Genomic DNA, 21063 nt, shown 5'->3' on the forward strand with positions numbered 1-21063 from the left:
TGTAGTTACTGTGTCTGTTACCCGGGGGGTACTTGTTGGTTGTTTGAAACCCCTACCCTCCTACCCCCTGCCCCTGTACCCCTTATCAGACAGAAATGAACTCAAATTTCCTACCTCTTTTCTGACAAACTGTGGATATTTGACACCCTTTTCCGGACAGTAAGTATGAATGCTACCAAGGGAAACACAGGTGGACTTGAAGGAAATAAAGTTTCACACACATGTTTATTATCACAAACCGGGTTGCAAACAGAAGGGAAGTCCAGGGCAAGTATATCAGGAAGTGGCAGGTCATATACTGGTTTGGTGTACTCTCATCATTGGTCCCTGGGCATTGGTCCCATTACATTGGTTTACTGTGTGCTTAAATTATTCTAATTTTGTTTGCCACTCGTTGGGATCCAATTCTAAAGAAATTCCGTGCTGGGAACAGCTACTAAATATAGCTAAAGCAATAACCTGCAAATCGGACTTCATACTGCCCTTGTGTACAATAAACACTACATTCTGGCCATCTGTAAACCAATTGACAGTACGACCTGATAGTAAATGTACAATACTACACAAGACTTTGTAAACTGCTTGTAGTTCTCTCCATGTAGAAGTGAGACACCGCTCTCCCTCATCCCACATCCCGTGTACCGCAGAAATGCCACATTCAACCACCTACCCACCAAACGCTTTGTCAGAGGCGTCGGAGTATACCAGCCTTGTTGCTTTTTCAACGTGCCAGATGGGGGCGCCGTTTACGAGCATTGTCTTTCCAGAAATTTAGTTTGACAATGGCCCTTTCCGATAATAAAACACAACTATCCCAAGAACTCAAAGGATAGAGGGCGCAATACAGCGCTCTAGTCATAAGTAAAGCAATATTACCTGCACCCACTCTCATAGAAACAATCACTTTCTTGGCAGATACAAACCTGGACGTCGTACGTGAATGTACGGAATTGGTTAAAATACCAGTGATAGTCACCTCTAGGCGACTGAGTCGATCAACTGTAATACAAACTTACCTTGCTCCATATCGAGCACTGTTCCGAACCACACTAACTTACTAACTGAAGTCCACTGACATTTCTGCTCATTTGTGATGAAACCAAAATTATTTAAATCATTTTTTACTGCTGCTGCGCACGCAGAAGCGGACTTTAGTGAACCACTGGCACCAAGGCCGTCGTCAAGATAGACCACAACGGTTTTCCCTTCCCCTCGCCACTTACTAACTAATGGGCGAAGTATCTTGGTAAAAATATATGGCCCAGAGCATAAACCGAAGGGTAAAACACAAAAGTAAAAATAACGTTGCTTCCCAGCGAACTCCCACGAAAAACCCAGGTACTTGCGATGTTCAGGAAAAATATCGATGTGGTGGTAACCAGATTTAAGATCAAACTTAAATAAAAAATATCCTGGCTTAAAATAATATCCTGAGCAGTTTTCAGGTCTTCAAAGCGAAATTTATTCTTGAAAACGTGCAGGATAAGGCGCTTCTTACCTTATTTGTTGACAGCCACTGACACAGGGTTACATACTAAAGGAGGCACTAACGTCTCCTCGGTTGCTGTGGACAAAAGCAAGTTAGAAATGGAATGTTCAACGAAAGCAGAATTATTGAGTACCGACCTGTTGTTTTTTAGAAATATGGGTGGCGGGTTGGAGAAAAGGGGGAATTTTATACCCAAACCTAATAGGATCTATAACGAACTTAGAAGCAGAAATCTGTAACCATACATTTATACGTTTCAAAAGACGATCCCTTACCACAACCGGACTACACCCTGGTATCGCATCTCCATCGGCGAGCATAGCACTCCCATCCGAAAAACGCAAATTATGAGAGAGGAAACGAAAATCGGTACTTATCTCGATTAAATTTCTTTCATGTAATAGTCATTTGCCACTACTGGGACCAGTTTGCAGATTTCAACTTGTTGGCATAGCTCTGCATTCAAAACGGTAATGCCCTTGCCGACCACAACCAAAACAGACTCCCTGTCTGGGACCACTAACCTTTGCTAGTGCTGGGTGTCTGATGTCAAGTCTAACTCTGGGAACTGGTAAGGTCCTGTTGGCTGACAATTCTTCGAGTACGGGTCTTCTTTGCCTTCTGAACTTTATCCTTGATTTTTCTGCTCGCTCTCGTTTCGGCTTTCCATAATCTCCTCTCGTCTTCACTGTCAATGGCCAAGTCATGCGATACGTATTCTTAGGCTGTACTCCAGCCGTATTCAGAGGTATCTGCAAGTAGGACCAATTTCTGGCGCTTTTCGATTAAGTCCATACCTGCAGCAAGTTTTTCTTTCACGGTATCATATTTTGCAAGCTGCAAACTGGACTGCACCTCTTCTAATACGTCCGCAACTTTGATATTGTGCTTATACTGATCTTCATTGGCTTTCCGTTTGAATGTAGGAACAATGCCATATTTTACTTTCTTTATTTCTACCATCTGGACTTGAGTGGACAGGTCATGCGACGATTGCAACTAGTCTCTTAAAGAAGTCATCTTTTGCGAAACTAGAGCGTTAATCGACTGCAAAAGTTGCGCGTTATTTTCCTGCAGAAGCTGCTGTACACCAGAGGTAGCTGGCGGGTCCTTCATTTAGAATGATACGCAGTGAGATAAAGCAAATACACACTTGACGAGCTGCTGACTGTGACGTGGCAACGCCTAGACTGACCAAGTCACACAATACACTACCACAAGCCAATGCGGTATGCCAAAGCGCCTTCTAACAGGTGCCACAAAAACATCTATGTCTGGCTTTACTTCGTACCGCAAGAAATAACATAGCTTGTATATTAAAAATACCTATGCGAATTTTACCTATTGAAACTCAAATCAATAACTGTCGCATTGTACAATGGCGTGACAGGAATTAAATAACTCGTAATAACAAAAAAAACACACAATAAAGTATGAAATAAAATGCACAGTATAACAAACGTACAGTCATCAAATGACGCTCATTTTGTTATATTATGAGGTCGATGCAACCATGTACTGTCTTAGTGCATACTTTTGCAGGATCATCGTAATATTTTTATACTTCTTTTCCTCCCAGGAATACATTATCTGAATGCCGAAATCCAAAATGTTTAGAACAGTTTTAGCGAACTTCTTTGTGGGGGTCCGGTCAAACCCCGGGGCAGCCATGTTTTTTTTATTATTATTTGGAGGACGCTCACCCGCGTATACGTTCCATATTTGGGAATTCGCCTACCTAATATGATAGAATGAAAATACTCCGCGCTCTGTAACATGTGGCGTTACGGTGACAGACGTATAATATTTTTATATCTACAACAGCCCATGAATAGTTAATTATTGCTGGTGATATTTCTATTACATGTGTTTATTATAATGGTTTATATGACTGTCGACCTCCCAGAGTCTGGTTTAAGACTAGTGAGAGGTGATCACCCATATGAAGGCAAAGTAGAAGTATTTTTTGATGGACAATGGGGTGCAGTATGCGATGACAAGTTTGACGCAATAGATAGTGAGGTTGTCTGTCGGGAACTCGGATTCAGGTATGTTGTGCCATGTTGTATCTTATAACAGCTGGCCTTATTATTTTCAGTTGTTATTTAATGGAAGAAACAGCTCTTGTTAAATTTATCAAAGTTCTCTACTATACTCAATGACTCTATCCAATAATTGTAGATGTGACTCATGATTGTATTCATGTGGCGCCAATGCCCTTTGATGCAAATAAAAAATTGACTCTAATAATGTGAAAGCTGGAGATTATATCAAAATCAAATGTAATGTTGATTTTTCCACATTTCCATGCGTTCGTACATTGAGTGAAATATTTACTGTTAATGTACAGTGGTGGTGAAGTTCAAAACGAAGGGGCGTACGGACATGGGCGTGGTCCAATCTGGCTAAGTGAAATCGAATGCACAGGGACAGAAAATAGACTCAAAAAGTGTGCTCATCGTGGATGGGGAGATCACAACTGTGATAATAGCGAGGATGTGTCTATTCGATGTAAAGTGCCCGGTAATATTGTTTTGTTCACATACTGCTTCGTTGAAACACAGCGCATTATAATGAAACACCCTCAGACGTGTTTTCTTAACGGTTCGTCCATTCACGCATTAGATTGATTTACCTTTCTTACAAAGAAAAAATCATCCCACCCCGGAGATAACGTTGCAATATCTTTTTTTACCAGACGAAGGCGATGTAAGGTTGGTTGGCGATGTTTTTGCCACAAAAGGACGACTGGATATATACGATAACAATAATTGGCACACAATTTGTGGCGACAATTTCCGAGAAAACGAAGCACATGTTGTCTGTAGACAATTGGGATATATGTGAGTAATACACATTAACCCATCGCATTCACAGCGTAAAATTCAGCAGATTATACATTTAAGTAATGTGTAGCTGGGAAAAACACATAGATATACTGGGTATACTGCATTTTGCCGTGTCGCGAGGAGCTTCGTCGTGTGTGCGAGTTCGAATCTCGTCGTGCGCGGTATTCACGTGAATGTTCGTTTGACAGTAATTATTTAGTAAAGCCAATATTTTGCCAACATTGACTACTTTATGATATTCTATAGTTATTGTCATATGTACATATGGAAGTCTCATCCATGTAAAATATATATCGATTGACCAGTTCACAGGTTTAGTGTTCTGGTATTTTTTCTCTTACCTGTCTAACACGCCACGAAAAGTGTTTGGAGTGGGCAATAGGTGTTATGGATAATAGCATATCACATGTTCTCGTATATTTCTATTAACAAAGAACATCTTTACTCAAAGGTACGAACAAATCGGTTACAATGCTGGCAGATATGGACTCAATTTTAGTGATATAATGGTACAAGACATTACGTGTAACGGGAATGAAAACTATCTGGTGGATTGCATTTACGGAAATACCGAATCTTCCTGTCAGACACAGGGAGTTGTGATATCATGTAGAATTCCGAGTAAGGCATCTTATATTATTGTTTTCTAGTTGTTCTATAAATATGTACAACAATAGCAAAGGAATGCACATGCAACTCGTGTTATAGTCAATAACAGTCTTACCATAAGTACATGGGACGTGCATTTATGGATTTGTAAAATTCTTAGAAGATCGGTCTATTGACCAATAAAAGCATGCATAATGCCAACCAACATATTATACATGAATTTATTGATTTTTCTCTCGATTTAGATAATGGGGACGTAAGACTTGTTGGTTCCCATTTTGCAAATAAAGGTTTCATTGAAATTTATATAGACAGAAAATGGAATCGAATATGCAACGATGACGTCACGGATACTACTGCCCACGTCGTGTGTAAACAACTAGGATACAGGTATATAATATTAGGTGCATGATTATATTAATAATGAAATACCGGGATTTATGTCCACATACAGCTTTTTTGCACACACGTTGTGGAAGAAAACTCAGGTAAAATATTTTTACGGAGTTCGCCTCTCTGCACTCAAAATGACATAATTTAAACTCGTATAATGTCACGTGCGAACTGATAAAGATTATAAGCCTTTCGTTTCCGGCGAAATGCAATACAGACAAAAACTTATTACATGTTGAAAATTCGTTCATAAACGCTGTTAAAATGTGCTTGTTCAGACGACTTCATGTAAACACATAAGATAATTTGAGAATAAAGTTTGGTTATAAGAACATTCGGTTGAAGACTCTGTAACACCTCCTTTGCAATTATGTGTGCGTTTTAAAAAGGAAAATGAATATTTTGAACAATATATAATTTTTATTATAGTTTGTTGTCACTGCTTTGTCAATGAGTGATTTTATTACTGATTTTCAGGAATGGTCTAATTGATTCTTATGAGTTGGCAAACACTTTGGATATTGAAAGAATCTCGTTAAATCGTAGATGTATTGGTTCAGAACGAAATATTTTGGATTGTCGTGTATTCGGGCATTACACACCAAGACAGTGCAGTGAACAAACTGATAAATTAATTGTCTGTGAAAATGAGGTGGACTATGAAGGTATAATTACGTAATTTTACCCGGATAAAATCCGAAAGTATCCACTTTCAGGTCAAGAAAAGATCATGTAATCTGATTTGGTAATTTCACAATAGAATATTTTTTGTAGTATTTTATGCCAGTTTATGTCTGTGGTCAACATATCTAAAACCTATAACAAACCTGATGACACAATGAACTAAACCAATGATTAATCGATTTCGATTACTGGTACGTACATATATTTCGATAGTCATGGTAACGATATGTTTTAATACGAGGCTCAGACCACTAATTATTAGTACGAGGGTATATATGACTACCTGTTTAATCCATATTACTAAAATCTGTTGTGTTTTTATATTTCAGAAAATGGTGATGTAAGGCTAGTGGGTAGTGATTTATTAAATGAGGGATATGTCGAATTATACAATGCTGCGCAATGGACAAGAGTATGTGCTGATGACGTCACTGACGCAGTAGCTATAGTTATATGTAAACAACTTGGATTTAAGTAAGAGCGATAATAATAATAATAATAATAATAATAATAATAATAATAATAAAAAAAGCATGTTAAGCCATAGGCTCATCTCACACATGGTCTTCAAAAATTAGTACTATATACAGAAATTAGTAATACATTTATAAATAAAGAAATTACAGAAATATAACATAACAACTAAATTTATGACATAAAATAGTTACTTTTGAAAGCTCCAATTGAGTCACCATCACAAAGTGATATTTTATTCCAAAATTCAGCAGCCGAGAATTGGAAGTTATCTGAATATACTTTAAGATTTTACCAGGAGCCCAGTATAACTTGGAACTGCCTGAATTTCGGGTAGTCCTAGTGCTGACTTCTCTGACCTTTTTAAACATTTGTCTCATATATATGTTGGAGCAAGATTATTCAATGGTTTATAGATCATAACACAGCGCCGGTAATCAACCCTATCCATCACAGTCATCCGGAGTTCGCGAAGGAAGATCAAAAATCATCCTAGCCGATATTTTCTGTAGTTTATATCGTCTGTTTAACTGGACGAATTAACGAATTCTTGCGTGATTTGGGGAATGGTAAAAAAGTATCAGAATTGCTAAAATTGATAAAGTAGTTGAAACACATGGCATTTTCATCGGGATTCGTTAAGACTGCCTCCCCATCTTTACGTTTGAGTGGAGGGGGAATAGTGGGCTTGGGGTCATGTTCTCTAAAGTGTTTCCAAGTGTGCCTATTATTCGATTTGTTTTGATCAAATAGACTAATGTAGTAGTCACGCTTTGTAGTTTTTATCATATTAACCACCTTATTATGCCAGATCTTATAGTTTATGTCATCATGTACCTTAGCGTAATTGTCTCTGGTATGCTAGCTTTTAAAATGTCATTTGATATCCATTGTGGCTGTTTATGTTGTTTGACACCTTTCTCTCGCCATGGAGCATGTTCATCTAAAACCTCTTCAACTAAGGTAGTGAAAGTATCCAGGGCTTCTTCGACTTCATTGAACATGTCCAGGATATTCCATGGCAGTTTTCTAGATCTTCATTGAATTTCATTGGGTCAAAGGTCTTGTAGCATATATGTGATGGTGGTGTGCTGCCATGTTCACCTGTTTTATGAATTAAACGGGTTGAGTGGTGTCACGCATTCCCGATTTAACGATATAATACTGTCTTATATTCTGAGAATTTGTCACATACATGTGATCAAGGAGTTATCCACTTGTTTCTGTTACTCTTGTGGGTTCAGTAATGAGTTGTGTTAGTTGGAAACCCTCCACAATATCACGCCAACAATGGGGAACCTCGTTTTGCCTCAGTAAATCAATATTCTGGTCGCCCATGATAATAATCTCTTTGTTTTCCATATAAGCATTGTCAAGTTCTCCTTCACATTTTTCACACCACACAGGAATTCTGTCATGTTCAGGTCTATAAATTGTACGTAACAGGATTTGTTGTGCATTTCTGGGTTTGATTTCGATCCATATATTTTCAATGTCCCCAGACTCTAAATCATCTCTCCGATCATAATCGAAGTATGTGCTGACATAATTAATTAATTACCCCACCATGCGTGGCACGTGACCTATCTTTTCTCTCTGGTGGATAATGATAACCATCAATTTTAATAAAGGCATCTGCATAGTTTTTGTTGAGCCACGTTTCGTAATCCCTATAACATCAGGTTTTTGTTTCTCATCCTGTACAATGAGTTTCATTTGGTCAATTTTGTTGGCAAGTCACTGCATATTCCAATGAGTAATCTTTAAACCCCTTGCATTATCAGGGAATAAAGATAATCTAGGTAGAGACTCATTATTCCCGTAGTAGCAGTGAGCTCACTCATTTCCCATTAGCAACGTTACCCAATATACTGTATCATAGATTGTTGTAGGTATCACCTGGTCCTGTCAGGTGTGATCTGTATGTGGAATCACATGTTGAGTTAGGATTACGGCTGTTAATATTATTGCGAAGCACAATATAATGTCAAGGTTTTGGATTTGTCTTTTGGTCTTGGTATATCTTCTCCTTTTAGACATATTACATATATAAAAATGTCTAATTGCTTTTCTGTATAATTCAAGTTCATAGTTCATCTTTAGTCAAATATACCTAGGTGTCTTGGATGTTACTACCAGTTTGTATTGTCATGTAAATACAGTGGATCTATTTCTGGAGATTTATATTAGCATAACAATATGACCCCCTTCACTGATCTGCTTCGCAACACAGGAGTGTACAAACACACCGCAAAAAATAGATGCCTGATGTCTGACATAAAATGGCTTAGAAATATTGACTACCTGTTCATAAGTCTGTATCATCAAAGGTGTGTAGTTAGGGACCCTGGTAGTGAAGCAAAATATGTCATGTGAATATTGGAGTGTATTGAAGTGGACAGTTTTTCTAAAAACCATTGATATTTTACACATTTCTTTTGCATTATATGACAGATTTATGCTGACTAACTTTAGGCATGGATTAGCATCAAAAGCTCTATATGAGTGTACGTGCTGAGTAGAAGAACCCTTTCATGCATGAACGCAAAGGGACATTGTTTGATGTCTACATCAATTTCAGTTGATGCCCTGCAAAGTAATTTCCCAATGAAGAGCGTGCAATTAGAAAGTGATTACACCGGAATTATTCAATGGCAAAGGAAAATAGTTAGTTAGTTTTATTCTGTTGATTCAGAATCTAAAATTAAATTTCTGGCATGCAGCAAAATACAGCTCTAAAAGGCCAAAAATAAAAGTGTTGAATTGACTCGGCCGGACTTGATAGCAGCGTGAATACATGACGCCGTCCTGAGGCGACGACCCAGGTTGGACTTACACAGGAATGAAAAAAATGCGATGAGGAAAGCGGACCACAGTGTAACGTGCAGCGGGAGTGTAACGTCCAAGAGATGATGAATGCAAAGAAGGATATCCAGTGTGATAGGCAACTTGCGGCGAGGCTGGTTATCCACTGTATTCCCCAGAGAACAAGTCACAGTTCGAATGAGTCGAGTTAAGGTTGGGTCTCTGTGACGAAGAGATGCAGCAGACGAATGCCGTTGAGGTAGTTGCGAATAGATGCTGTGCTTGAAAACGAGCGGGCGAGAGACTGTGTGTAGCAAATAATAGTTTGTGTTGTAGCCGACACTGGCTGGATGCGAAAGAAATGGCAGAAAAGGAAGAATGCACGCCATTGAGTTGTAATGTTGTGCAATGAACCGGAAGCAAATGCCGAGTAGAATGAGCGGGACGCCTGGTGATCCAGAGAAGCGAGCGGAGCTTGACTACCTTCAGGAGTGAAAAAGAAAATGCTACGAATTACCAAGGGTGAATGAACTGGAATGTTTCCTGAGGTACGCCGACTTCTGAGATGCCATGTTTGACTGTAACTCTTCCACACAAGACTTGTAAATGCCAGATAAATGTGAATGGCTTGCTGCGTCTGCTCCATTGCTCCTACCAGGGATGTTTATGGCCCAGATATTGAATTCAAAATGTGCATGGAAGTATGCGATCTCCCGCAAGCAGCTGAGTTCGAAATCTGATTGGTTAGGATGAGAGTTGATCAATTCAAACATTGTCGTGTTGTCAGAGGTTATTTGCAAGCGAAACCTGCGCCAAGTATGGGACCAGAGTTTGAGTGCGACCAGAACTGTTAGCAATTCCAATGCGTTGATAGACAAACCAATGTTGATGATGTGCTGTGGGAAAAGTGAGCGGATGAACTGGGTAACAGAGATGCCGTCGCAGCCTGAAAGGTATGCGTCTGTATACACAACAGTGTCTGGTGGAGACCAAGATTGGGTGTGTATCATAGAAACGCCCTTGTAGTCCTGTAAAAATTTCTGCCAACATAAGAGATCTTTGCGAAACAATACGGGTGTGAATGTGCGAAGCGTGGACAGCATGCTGGAAATAAACAAACGATCTGGGCAAACACAATTCAAGACATAGGACAAGAAACCGATGAGACTTTGTAGTTCTGTGTGGGAACAAGAGGACCGATTGTTCCAGTTGGATAGCGCTTCTTGAATTTGAGTGAGTTTGGCGACGGGTACGGAAATGGTCATGTTGACTGTGTCAAAATCAGAACCGAGAAAAGTCATACTAGTAGCAGGAGCGCATGCTTTAGCCACAGATTCCTGAAGGCCAAGCTCATTGAGCTGATTTCCTAGACTCTCAAAAGCCGCAGTAATGTTGATTGGTAACTAGGCTCTGCCGAAATCATTGATATAATTGATCTCCTCGTGCCCTTGGTTGTGAGGATGTAATGCACTGCATTGGTTGACCGTTGACACACTAGGGGCGCTGTGCATAACATGAAAGGTGGGGAAACATCAAAGTAGTATTTCCTTTTCCATGAATAGCCGAGCAGGTGGTAGTCTCCCGGGTCCACGCGAAGATGTCTGTATGCTCTGCTGAGGTGGCGTTTGTAAATGAGGCAACCAGAACCAAGTGTACGAATGCGATCCAGCATGGAGTCAACAGTAGGATATCTCAGTTTGTAATCATACCCAATGTAATTGTCCCCTGGGATGCTGTCCTTGACTGAGTAGCCTTCTGGAAAACTCAAGTCGATGACCACGCGACGGGAAGATGAGCTTTTCTTAGCCACGGTCATTAATGGTGATGTAATGAGCGGACGAGACAAGGACGAAGTGTTGAACGACCCGATGGATGCACCCAGCAAGAGCTCCGATTCCAAAAAACTGTCCACATGATCTGCGAAATGTAATGCCGATGTGTGATTCGGTGTGTGCAAAGTAGGGAGAAAATCACGCGAGTAGTTGATGGGCCAACCAAATTATAAAAGTCGCTGATGCCGTCGTCATAATCACGTAGAAAATGTCGCTGAATGTTCAGACCAGAAGAGACCAGGATTCGACAACCTTGAATTATAAAGGCCCTGTGGTGCTGAACTTGGGTAATGCTGTGTCTGTAAGTGACAGCTGTGATGTAGCTGCTGGTGGCTTGCTTGGCATAGGTGTGCGAGATAACACTAGCGTCTAGAGATACATGTATAGGAGTTGATTGAACACGGAGGTCACAAGTTGATGTCGTGGTGTCTGAGGGCTGCACCTGGAGTCACGCGGAGTGGGGCTTATTGTGGTGTAGTGGTGGCATGGATGGGCCTGACTTCTGTTTACAGTGCTTATCGCTGTGATTATTAAGATGATTGCAGGTAACATAGCAATGATTACAAATGTGTTTGAATTTGCATGGATCGAATGAGCATTGAAAGCTGTACACACTAACACATGCAATCCGTCCGGGTTGGAGGTATTTTTTGTTGCCATTGCTTGTCGTCTGTTTCTGGTTGACTGATTTCAACTTGTCGGCTGAGAAATAAAAAAACAATTCTTTCATGTCTGAGTAATCGCTGTCCCATGAACGTCTGTTATCATCGATTAAACGAGTCACTGCAGCGTGATAGCTCCGTTTGTACAATGGTAGTTTAACAAACAAATCGTGCAAGAGACGTAATCGGCCCCTATTGTTCTGCTTTGGGCATAGATGGGTCCTGCCCTGTAGAAATTGTTTGAGTGATAAGTCGTCGTATTTCAGTTCGTGTGAAGAAAAGAATGATGGAACAAACTGATCTGGAGATTTCAAACTGGGCAACTTTCTCTCGGCATGACGCCCGGGGGAATTAACGAGACTGTCGCGAATAATGTACTCACCGGCTGGTCCTTTGTTCTCAGCCGCGTGTCCTTTGTTTGCTCCAATGGCATTGAAGTATGGAGACAATTCGTGATCAACCTGCGAGCGAAGATTCGTCATTTTGCGCACTTCCGCTAGTGAAATGTCCGAGATTTGGTGATCAGAATGCGATGTGCCCTGTTGGCGCGTGGATGATAGGCCGGTGGCCGGTGGATGTGCATTCAAGAAACAAGTTCCAGTTCCAGCTGAGAGATTTACGCCTGTAATTTTTTGCTTCGCGATTCTAGCCAACAAGGATTGTTTCCGGCACTGCAAAATAGCTAGCTCAGCTCGGTCGTCTTCATCCCCGTCTGAAAACTCGTCAAAATAACCGTGTGGTTCCGCGTGTGAAACTGTGGGCGAATTACGTCGGAGATTTGAGATGGAAAGAGACTACTTAAGGAGGGCAGTTGAGCTGCTCGATGAACGGCAATTCTCTTCCTACGGCAGTGGACCGGTGCAGAATTTTCTGTGCTTGCCCCAAGTGTGGGTTCCCACATCGAGCTGGAAGCCAAAGCATGTTGAGCGACGCTTACTTCTTGGCATAGCCAGAAAGGAAAATGAAAATAACCCGAACAGAAATGACTGGGCATGAACAGCGTGCGATGTAAACAGTGCATGTAAACAGAACGAAGCAAATGGGCTACAATAAACATGCGCAGTGGAGAAATGAAACAAATGAACGAAGTTTATGCAATGAATAATTAACAAATTGGAACTGCTTACAAAATACAACAATTAGACATGCCGTTTTATGACAAAACACAAGGACAGTATTGATTGACAGTGACACGATATTCTGTCAGGGGTTGTATATTATGGAGTTCATTTAACACAATCAACAAACGGAGTTTATTTATAATAAAACGAATCACATAATAACATACAACTCATGAGAAACAGAAAAACCAGACAATTTTAGGTTAGATGAAATAAGGATATATTTATGTGATATCGATTCTGGAAAGAAAAGCAATGCCAAATACAGAAAATGCACAAGAACAAATACTGTTCCTCTTATAACCAGTTACGAATTGGTGAAATACTATTATCTCAATTTTGCAGTGATGGACTGAAACTCTCAAGCATAAATCAAGGAAACGTATCAGAGATTACAAGAGTTCCTTTATATTTTCATTGCGATGGATCAGAAAAAAGGCTCTCGGATTGTGGCCAAATTGAAGGCGGAGTGACTAGTCTAGGAGAGTGTGCTAACAATGTTGATGCACTAATTGTCTGTGGACGTCAAGTACATCTTCCAGGTATAGTTAATGCAAATAGTATAGATGGTCAGTTATTTTATTGTTTGTATAGACACTTTTTTCCTTTTTAAATTATGTACACAATTAATATAATATGTGTTAAACCGGAGTAGTATTGTGTCACAGAATGCAGACAAAATTACAAATAAAAAATTAATAAATTCAATTCAAGTCAGCTAATTATTTAACCTTTGTGTGTTATACCGAAATTGTGCACTGGTATGTTTTGCTTATGTATGTATGCGGCTTAGACTTCACACTAACAAGAAGCATATTCATAGCCCAGCACACGACAACCTACACGATGCGGTAATTATTACAAATGTTATGTTGACTATGTTATCACCAATGACTTGCTAATTTATTCGAAAAAAATACTACTGTTTGCAGAAGATGGAGAAATACGTTTGGTACCCGGAAATGCAGAAGTCAGTGCACATAGTAGTGGTGTTATTCTGGAAGGTCGATTAGAAATTTTTCACAGTGGCTCTTGGGGAACAATTTGTGATGACGATTTTGACATTAAAGCAGTCGCAGTTGTATGTCGTCAACTTGATTACTTGTAAGTGAAATATTTTATTGACATAAAACAAAAACAATGAGGAACATTATAAGAAAAAAATCAGCAAGCAACATAGGACTTATCATTACTTCCTTTGTTTACTCTGCAGTCCAGGAACCTTCCGTTCATTGGCGAAATTAGGCGAAGGAAGTGGTAAAATATGGTTAGATGATCTGAACTGTACTGGTGTGGAAACATCCGTGTCTCAATGTACCCATGGTGGATGGGGAATTACGGATTGTGTTCACAGCGAAGATGTCGGTGTAATATGCAAAATGCCAGGTGACACAATATTTGGTAACCAGATACCACTACCTTAAATAAATAGTGATACATTACCAAATGCAATATAATATTATAGGCTATTATATGAGAAATATTACACTCCCTAGCATCTGGCAGGACAAGGAACAGTATATGACACATGTTTACGCAGTTAGTTGTGAACAATGGCGCTTAACCACCTGTTCGTGTGGTGTGTGTCTATGTTAGTTAAGAAAATTCCCAGATTAACTGGAGACTTTCATACAATCAAGCGGAGGTAGCCAACAGACCATCTGGGCTCCTAGATCTTACCAACATGAAGATGGCATATCATTGTGTGGTCCTTTTTATCCCACACCGGGTCATAAAGCTGCAATTAGGTTTTTCCATTCATATCTATCCTTGGTCGCCATCTCACGTTTGTCACGTTTGCCTTGGCAAGTTCTGAGGTAATGGGCTTTTTTCATGTGGCTTTTTGGCCTCTCTCTGTTTCGTTGATTCTGAGGCGTCCAGCGAAGTGCTGTTTTGGGAATTGAGTCTTGTGGCATTCTGAGAACGTGAACCAACCATTTCAGTCTTCGGCTCTTAATTTCAATAATAGAGTTTTCTCTACCGAAAAATAAGATGGTTGAGTTGGTTGCCGCTGTTGAACCTGATCCTCTCCAATGGCTTTCACTGATTCCAAGAATGTCAAGATTGTATTTGTACATTTCATTAATGACTTGATCCGTTTTAGATGGTTACGTTCATGCATAGTTCGTACATTCCAAGTACCAATACGAGGTTTTTGTTTAGGCTTCAGAAAACTGTCCATCGTCCGCCTGACTTCTCAAACGGAGCTTTCATCAGAAGTGGCCATCCTGATGATTTCCAGGCTACAGTTCCCATTTTGCCTATTGGCACTAATTAGTTCCTTTCTTGCAGTTATGTGACAAGCGATTGAACTGGGCGGGTTGTTGGCCCTCCGCAGTAGGTTTCTTTTTTGGGTTTTCCTTCCCTTAGCCAGAGCCTCGTTTGCCTAGGACCGCGAGGAGCTAGTTGCCAAGGGCGTACCACGGGGAGGTGAGGTTGATTTGGGAGCTCTACGGTTCACTGCCAGGCAACTAATTTTTTACTTTCCACTCGAGACAAGTTAGTCAGTCCTAACACCACTGTCTGTGATTCTGAGCGCTTGAGCACCCCTGACACCCTATTGACACACATCATTGTATCACTATCATAAAGCTTAATTGGTTGGCTCACTCAATAGCTGTCTTGTGTGGTCTACTGGGGTGATTGTGCAATAGTGTGACTCGTGCTTTGACAGTAACGTGTGCATCTTAATTTGTCTATTACATCACATCACTTTGCATTCATGTACATTGCACCTAAACCCAAAGTTGTGTATATGATATACACACTGTCCACGAAATATAAGTAAACACTGGACAAAGTGCACATTCTTATTAATACTATGGCAAATTATATTTTATTAGAGTTTCACGACATTCGACTAATTGGAGGAAAGACACCCTATGAAGGCCGACTTGAGATAATACACGACAACACATGGGGAACTGTGTGTGATGACAATTTTGATATTAAAGATGCACAGGTTGTTTGCAAGCAGCTTAATTACAGGTTCGTTCCAGTACTTAGTATGAACATAGTGCCAACTATGAAGTGTTGCAATATTCATTAAAGATATTAAGAGCAATGTTTAAATTCATAAAACCTCAAATTATATTCGTTAAGTATCAATTTGTATTCGGGAAATCTCCATTTTTATTCGTGAAATTTCTATCTCTATTCCTACTAAAAATGTCTATTTGTATTCGTTAAACACCCATTTGTATTTGTAATATCTCCAATTGTATTCGTAAAAACCATGATTTCTATTTGTATCAAGAATCCCAATTTGTAAAATCACCATTCGTATTGGTAAAATATTCATCTGTATTCGTAAAACCACTTGCATGCGATTTGCGAACGTAGAGAGCACATACCTTGCATGTTTTAAAGATGGCAGAAGATCACGGGACACTTACTGTAAATCAGTCTCCTGAGAGCTTCAAATTCAAATAAGTCAATCAGTACTATATTTCATAAATTTGTCCGCCGTGAATTTAGTCCATAACACCCAACTGTCAGACAAGTTAGAGAGCAATGCGTTTTTTCGACGCATCAACTTCTGCCTTGTCCATTTAAACAATCCATTTCGAGTACAGCTGGGGTATGCACGAAGAGAGTAAAGCGGGAGTATCGATCGACGCGCGGCGTACTGTCTAAGTGCATACTTTGTGGTATTCTCGTAATAACCTTATTACTATACATCTTTTCCTTCCAAGGATACACCATTGGAATGCCGAAATCCAAAATATTTAGAACATAATCAGCGAACTTCTTTGTGTTGAATCCGGTCAAACATGGTGGCAGCCATGTTTGTTTTTATTATCAGAGGACACTGCTTTACGCGCGTGATCATTCCATATTCGCTTTTCCTAATATGGTAGGATGAAAATACCCCGTAAAATTACGTAAGGCTGGAGCTTATGGCGTTACGGTGACAGATGTATAATAATATGTAATCTCCATATGTAATATGCAATATACCATTCACAGTCCCTCTGAGATACAATGTAATACTCAACCAGTCACAGTATGCGTAACAGTGAGACATGGTAATACACGTTAGCACATTACAGGAGAAAATGTGTTGCATACATGACAAGATATAAAGTAAACTCATAGCTGCTGGCATAGAAAGAAAAGCAAGTAAATAACATCGAATAATAATATAGGATATAATGTAATACAATAGCATGATATAGGGTCTGGGAACATTGCACGATATGCATTAGAGCCTAGAAACCCATGTTAAACTGTCATGCACAATGGCGCATTATAGTATATTGTGTAACACGATAGGAAAGCCTTGCACGATAGTATTGTAATATAGGAAGCAGTCGAGTTATGATATCATGCACTCGCCATAGGATATTGCGCGACGCGATCGGAACTTTGGTGGCAAAGTCTTGTGTAATAATTACGTTAGCATTATAGAATAGGGACGATAGCGTACTGTGGTGAAGACTACTAAAAATGACAATGTTCATTGGTTTATTATTAAATCATGAAGCTAAAGTCCCATGGCACCATAAAATAGCATTCCTTTATGTTTTTCAGTGACGTATAACAATTTCATAAAGCACAATGTTAACGAAAATATGCAGATGTTTAGAAATAATTTAGGACCACAAAAAGTCCTCCATCATTTGGGTGAGTCGAGAAAATTGTTTCATCTGTTCAATGGAAACATTTTTGTTCAAGTAAATTTGTTGATTGAGACGATGATGAATATGATTGGGAAGCTATTCTGGGTGATAATTTCTATAAGGAATACAAAAAGTTCAATAATGAGTTTATTGGAGTGCTGACGATTCAAACTTGACAGACGGCGTTGTGACGGATATTAGCGCCGAACTTTCTTGAATGTTCATTTTTCTTCGTTAAGAACTCCCCACAAATACGACAAAACATATGCAAGTTATTTCTGTTTTTATTCTCTATATTTCTGTAAATATGTGCAAGAATAGAAATACATTGTAGCTAAAATTAGTTACGTGAGCATATCAAGTTGTCAAACGCATTGTCCACACAAACTACGAAGCGCCTACACAAAGGAACACTCTGCACGCCAACACCGCCATTTGATCATTATAGAAATTTGTTTACATATGATTCTGGGAAAATTCAAAATAAAGAAATACTGAGAAACACTACTATAAAGTTGCTCATTATATATTCATAAATATCGTAGACAAAAGTAGGAGATAATAAATATGAAACGACGACGATTGAAAGGTCAAAACACACAGATTTCATATCAAAAAGTATGCGCCTAAAATGATATTACAAAAACACAAGATGCAGGTAAATGCGAGTACGTTCGGGAATCTCCGGGAAACGTGCGTCAATAAACTAGCAGCGAGGTCTACCGAGACACGCATCCTACGGGCGTAATTCCCAACTACAACAATATGCGTTTCTAGTCTGTTTTATAGTAGTCTGAGACGAAACTAAATGCAAATTTGTATTACAAATACGCATAGAGAGTTTACAAATGCAAATGGAGATTTTACAAATAAAAATGGAGGTTCATGAAGCTTGTATCTTTTTACAGAAGTGGTGAAGTTCATGCTGAGAGTCACTTTGGCGAAGGTAGCGGAATAATATGGATGGATGACGTAATATGTACAGGGACAGAGACAACTTTAGGTGAATGTGGTAGTAACGGATGGGGAGTTAATGACTGCAGCCACGATGAGGACGTTGGAGTTTCGTGTTTAGAACCGTTGTAGTACTTATCGGACATGTTTCCTTTGAGGCGTTGTATTTACGCTTTACGCTTCTCTTTTCCAAGAAACACTATTGCTGTCTTTATGTTTACAACACAAAATATAAAAATGTCTTTAATAATTTGAAAATTATTTTCTTGATTACGCTTACAAATAACGTTGAAATTAATAATTACTGTATGCATGATGGACTAAAATATAACAAAAATAAACTATTATCATTATTCTCGGGATTAGATGAAGTAAAATAATTATCCTAATATATGAGCCAAAACAAGTGAAGTTGTCTTTTATCCGTGAATGAGGTGTGTGATATCACTGATTATTAAAATTACAACAACTGAAATGCTGAGCATTCTTGGGAAATTGTTGACCCCCGTTGCAAGAAAAATGTCCCCCGTCCCTCTTCGGGGGACTTGATATGAGTATACATTTAGGTATGCCCTGTGAGCATTCCGTAAAGTCAAACATAACTCTACTTCACTTTAAAATTGTCACTTGACTTTGTCACCCATTTAATCTGTATGATAGTATCACCCAGCGTAGAAATTAACAATACCATCTGGGACCTGCTACTCCCCCGAAAAGGATAGGGTTTGAGGTTACTTTCGTAGAATATTCACATAATATTTCATGAGGAAACTTTTCACCAACTGTACTCTTGGGATTACTAGATCATGGGTTATATACCGATTTCAGTCTGTACTGCCCTTCCGCCCATAACATTACAACTAGTACTACATTTACTCTGGGAATGGTTTCCAGTCATATCGCCAAGCTGTTATCACCTGTAATTAAATAAGTTAGTAGCCATACATGTTTGTAAGATGTCAGGTATATACTTTCTGTATATATGTTTATACTTTCATCCGGGATATTCAATCTCGCTTGACAGATATCACATGATTTTGTTTGCTCCTATGCGACGCAAACACACCAGATCATTCGAATTGCACTCAGCTAAGTCAATCAAATAGTCGTACATCGTCAGCTCGCATAGTTTCGAATCCGTTCATCCCTTTTCTCTACGAACCCGTGCGGTTAGTCTATCCATAAGCGTGCATGTTGGAAGTCATACCTGACTGGACGCGATAGAAAGTCGTCGACCAATACGATTCGTTATTACAAATATTAACATTTCAAATATGGCGATTTTGTAAACAGATCACAAACAGCGACGGGTGTATTTATTCATTCTGATGTTTTCAGGCTATTCTTTCATCATTCTCGAGAGTGTAGTTTGAGGAAATTTTCAACGTCACGGTGGATTTATGACATCTAATTACGTCTGTCATTACAAAATACGTGCTTCACAGAAATGCAAACGAGAGGAAAGCAGAGTCCGTGCTCAATCTGATTAAAATAAGATCCTGGTTGGCTTATTTTTTTTTTTATTTTTTTTTATATAATTACTATAATTATTATTTATTTTAATTATTTACTATAATTATTATTATTATTTATTTTAATTATTTTTTAACGTTACAATTATTTTGCTGCAAGAATGGTTTTGTTCGTGAAAGCCACCTGGATCTGAACAACCCGCATAGGAACTCTCGTTCCAGTCTCACAATTCACGAGAAAAACAGCAGCCAATCAAATTCGTTGTAACATGTGCAAGATTACGCGAGTGTTTTTGTTATGGTCGCCATTTAGTTTTTCGCCAGCATGAAGATTTCGGAGTTGTTATTGGCAAGTATATTGTGTATTTATAGATTCGTTTCTTGGTAAAAAAACAAAAACAAAAAACGACAGACAACTTTAGTCAACTGACAGTGTATGTATGTATGTATGCAATTTTGTTTGTATTCATTCGTAATGATGGATATCAATCAATCACTTTTTGTTATTTTGCGTCGGAGGTTAGCTGCAGTTCTGTAGCTCGCTTTGTTTCGCTGTCTGGTATTTCGTTCATCGTTGTGTTAACGCGAAATCAGAGAGCTGCAGTTCTATCCTATGCGAGTTGCTCTATTTTAACAGCAGTTTTTTTTTCATTATTTTTGCCTCGAGTTTCTACTGTCGATGGGTTCCGAAACTTTTTCATCAATTATTTTGAGGACGATGGTCCGAAATTGGTTGATCTCACAAAGAAAACCGCGGAAAATAGGAAAACTACAGCGAAATCCCCGTGTTTGCCGCTATAATTGAATAATTTATCGTGAAATAACGTGAATAGGAGCTGTAAATACAAGTGAACTAATTATTAATTTTGTTTCTTTTAGTTTCAGATTGTTTCTGTTTGTTAGCTACTATGTCGTATGTAGTTTTGGTTTTAAAAAAGAGTTTTTGAATAAAGCTGGAAATCTTGCCAGTGGATACACCAGAAAAAAAGATTCTCCGGAATACAGATGAAATTATTGGATTGAAAAATGGTTGGCTGTGCTCAGCAGAGCTGATATGATTGTTTTTAGTCTGTTAGAATCATTTTTTGGTCAAAAAA

The 21063-nt window shown here is 39.0% G+C and overlaps 1 protein-coding gene across 1 annotated transcript in view; it reads left to right on the forward strand.

The window, feature by feature from the left end:
* Positions 1 to 18707, forward strand: part of LOC100377003 (scavenger receptor cysteine-rich domain-containing protein DMBT1-like) — a 40332-nt gene extending 21625 nt beyond the window's left edge. Inside the window, exons 10-21 of the mRNA XM_085499017.1 lie at positions 3396 to 3537; positions 3840 to 4012; positions 4188 to 4332; positions 4790 to 4959; positions 5193 to 5337; positions 5818 to 6005; positions 6354 to 6498; positions 13264 to 13460; positions 13851 to 14022; positions 14132 to 14304; positions 15762 to 15906; positions 18449 to 18707. Coding sequence (XP_085355143.1) covers positions 3396 to 3537; positions 3840 to 4012; positions 4188 to 4332; positions 4790 to 4959; positions 5193 to 5337; positions 5818 to 6005; positions 6354 to 6498; positions 13264 to 13460; positions 13851 to 14022; positions 14132 to 14304; positions 15762 to 15906; positions 18449 to 18626 — 1973 coding nt within the window. The 3' untranslated portion in view covers positions 18627 to 18707. The remainder of the gene's footprint in view (positions 1 to 3395; positions 3538 to 3839; positions 4013 to 4187; positions 4333 to 4789; positions 4960 to 5192; positions 5338 to 5817; positions 6006 to 6353; positions 6499 to 13263; positions 13461 to 13850; positions 14023 to 14131; positions 14305 to 15761; positions 15907 to 18448) is intronic.
* The last annotated feature ends 2356 nt before the right edge of the window (positions 18708 to 21063 follow it).

The sequence above is a fragment of the Saccoglossus kowalevskii genome, chromosome 5, assembly GCF_978046115.1.
Source record: "Saccoglossus kowalevskii chromosome 5, keSacKowa6.1, whole genome shotgun sequence".
In the NCBI taxonomy this organism is placed as follows: domain Eukaryota; kingdom Metazoa; phylum Hemichordata; class Enteropneusta; family Harrimaniidae; genus Saccoglossus; species Saccoglossus kowalevskii.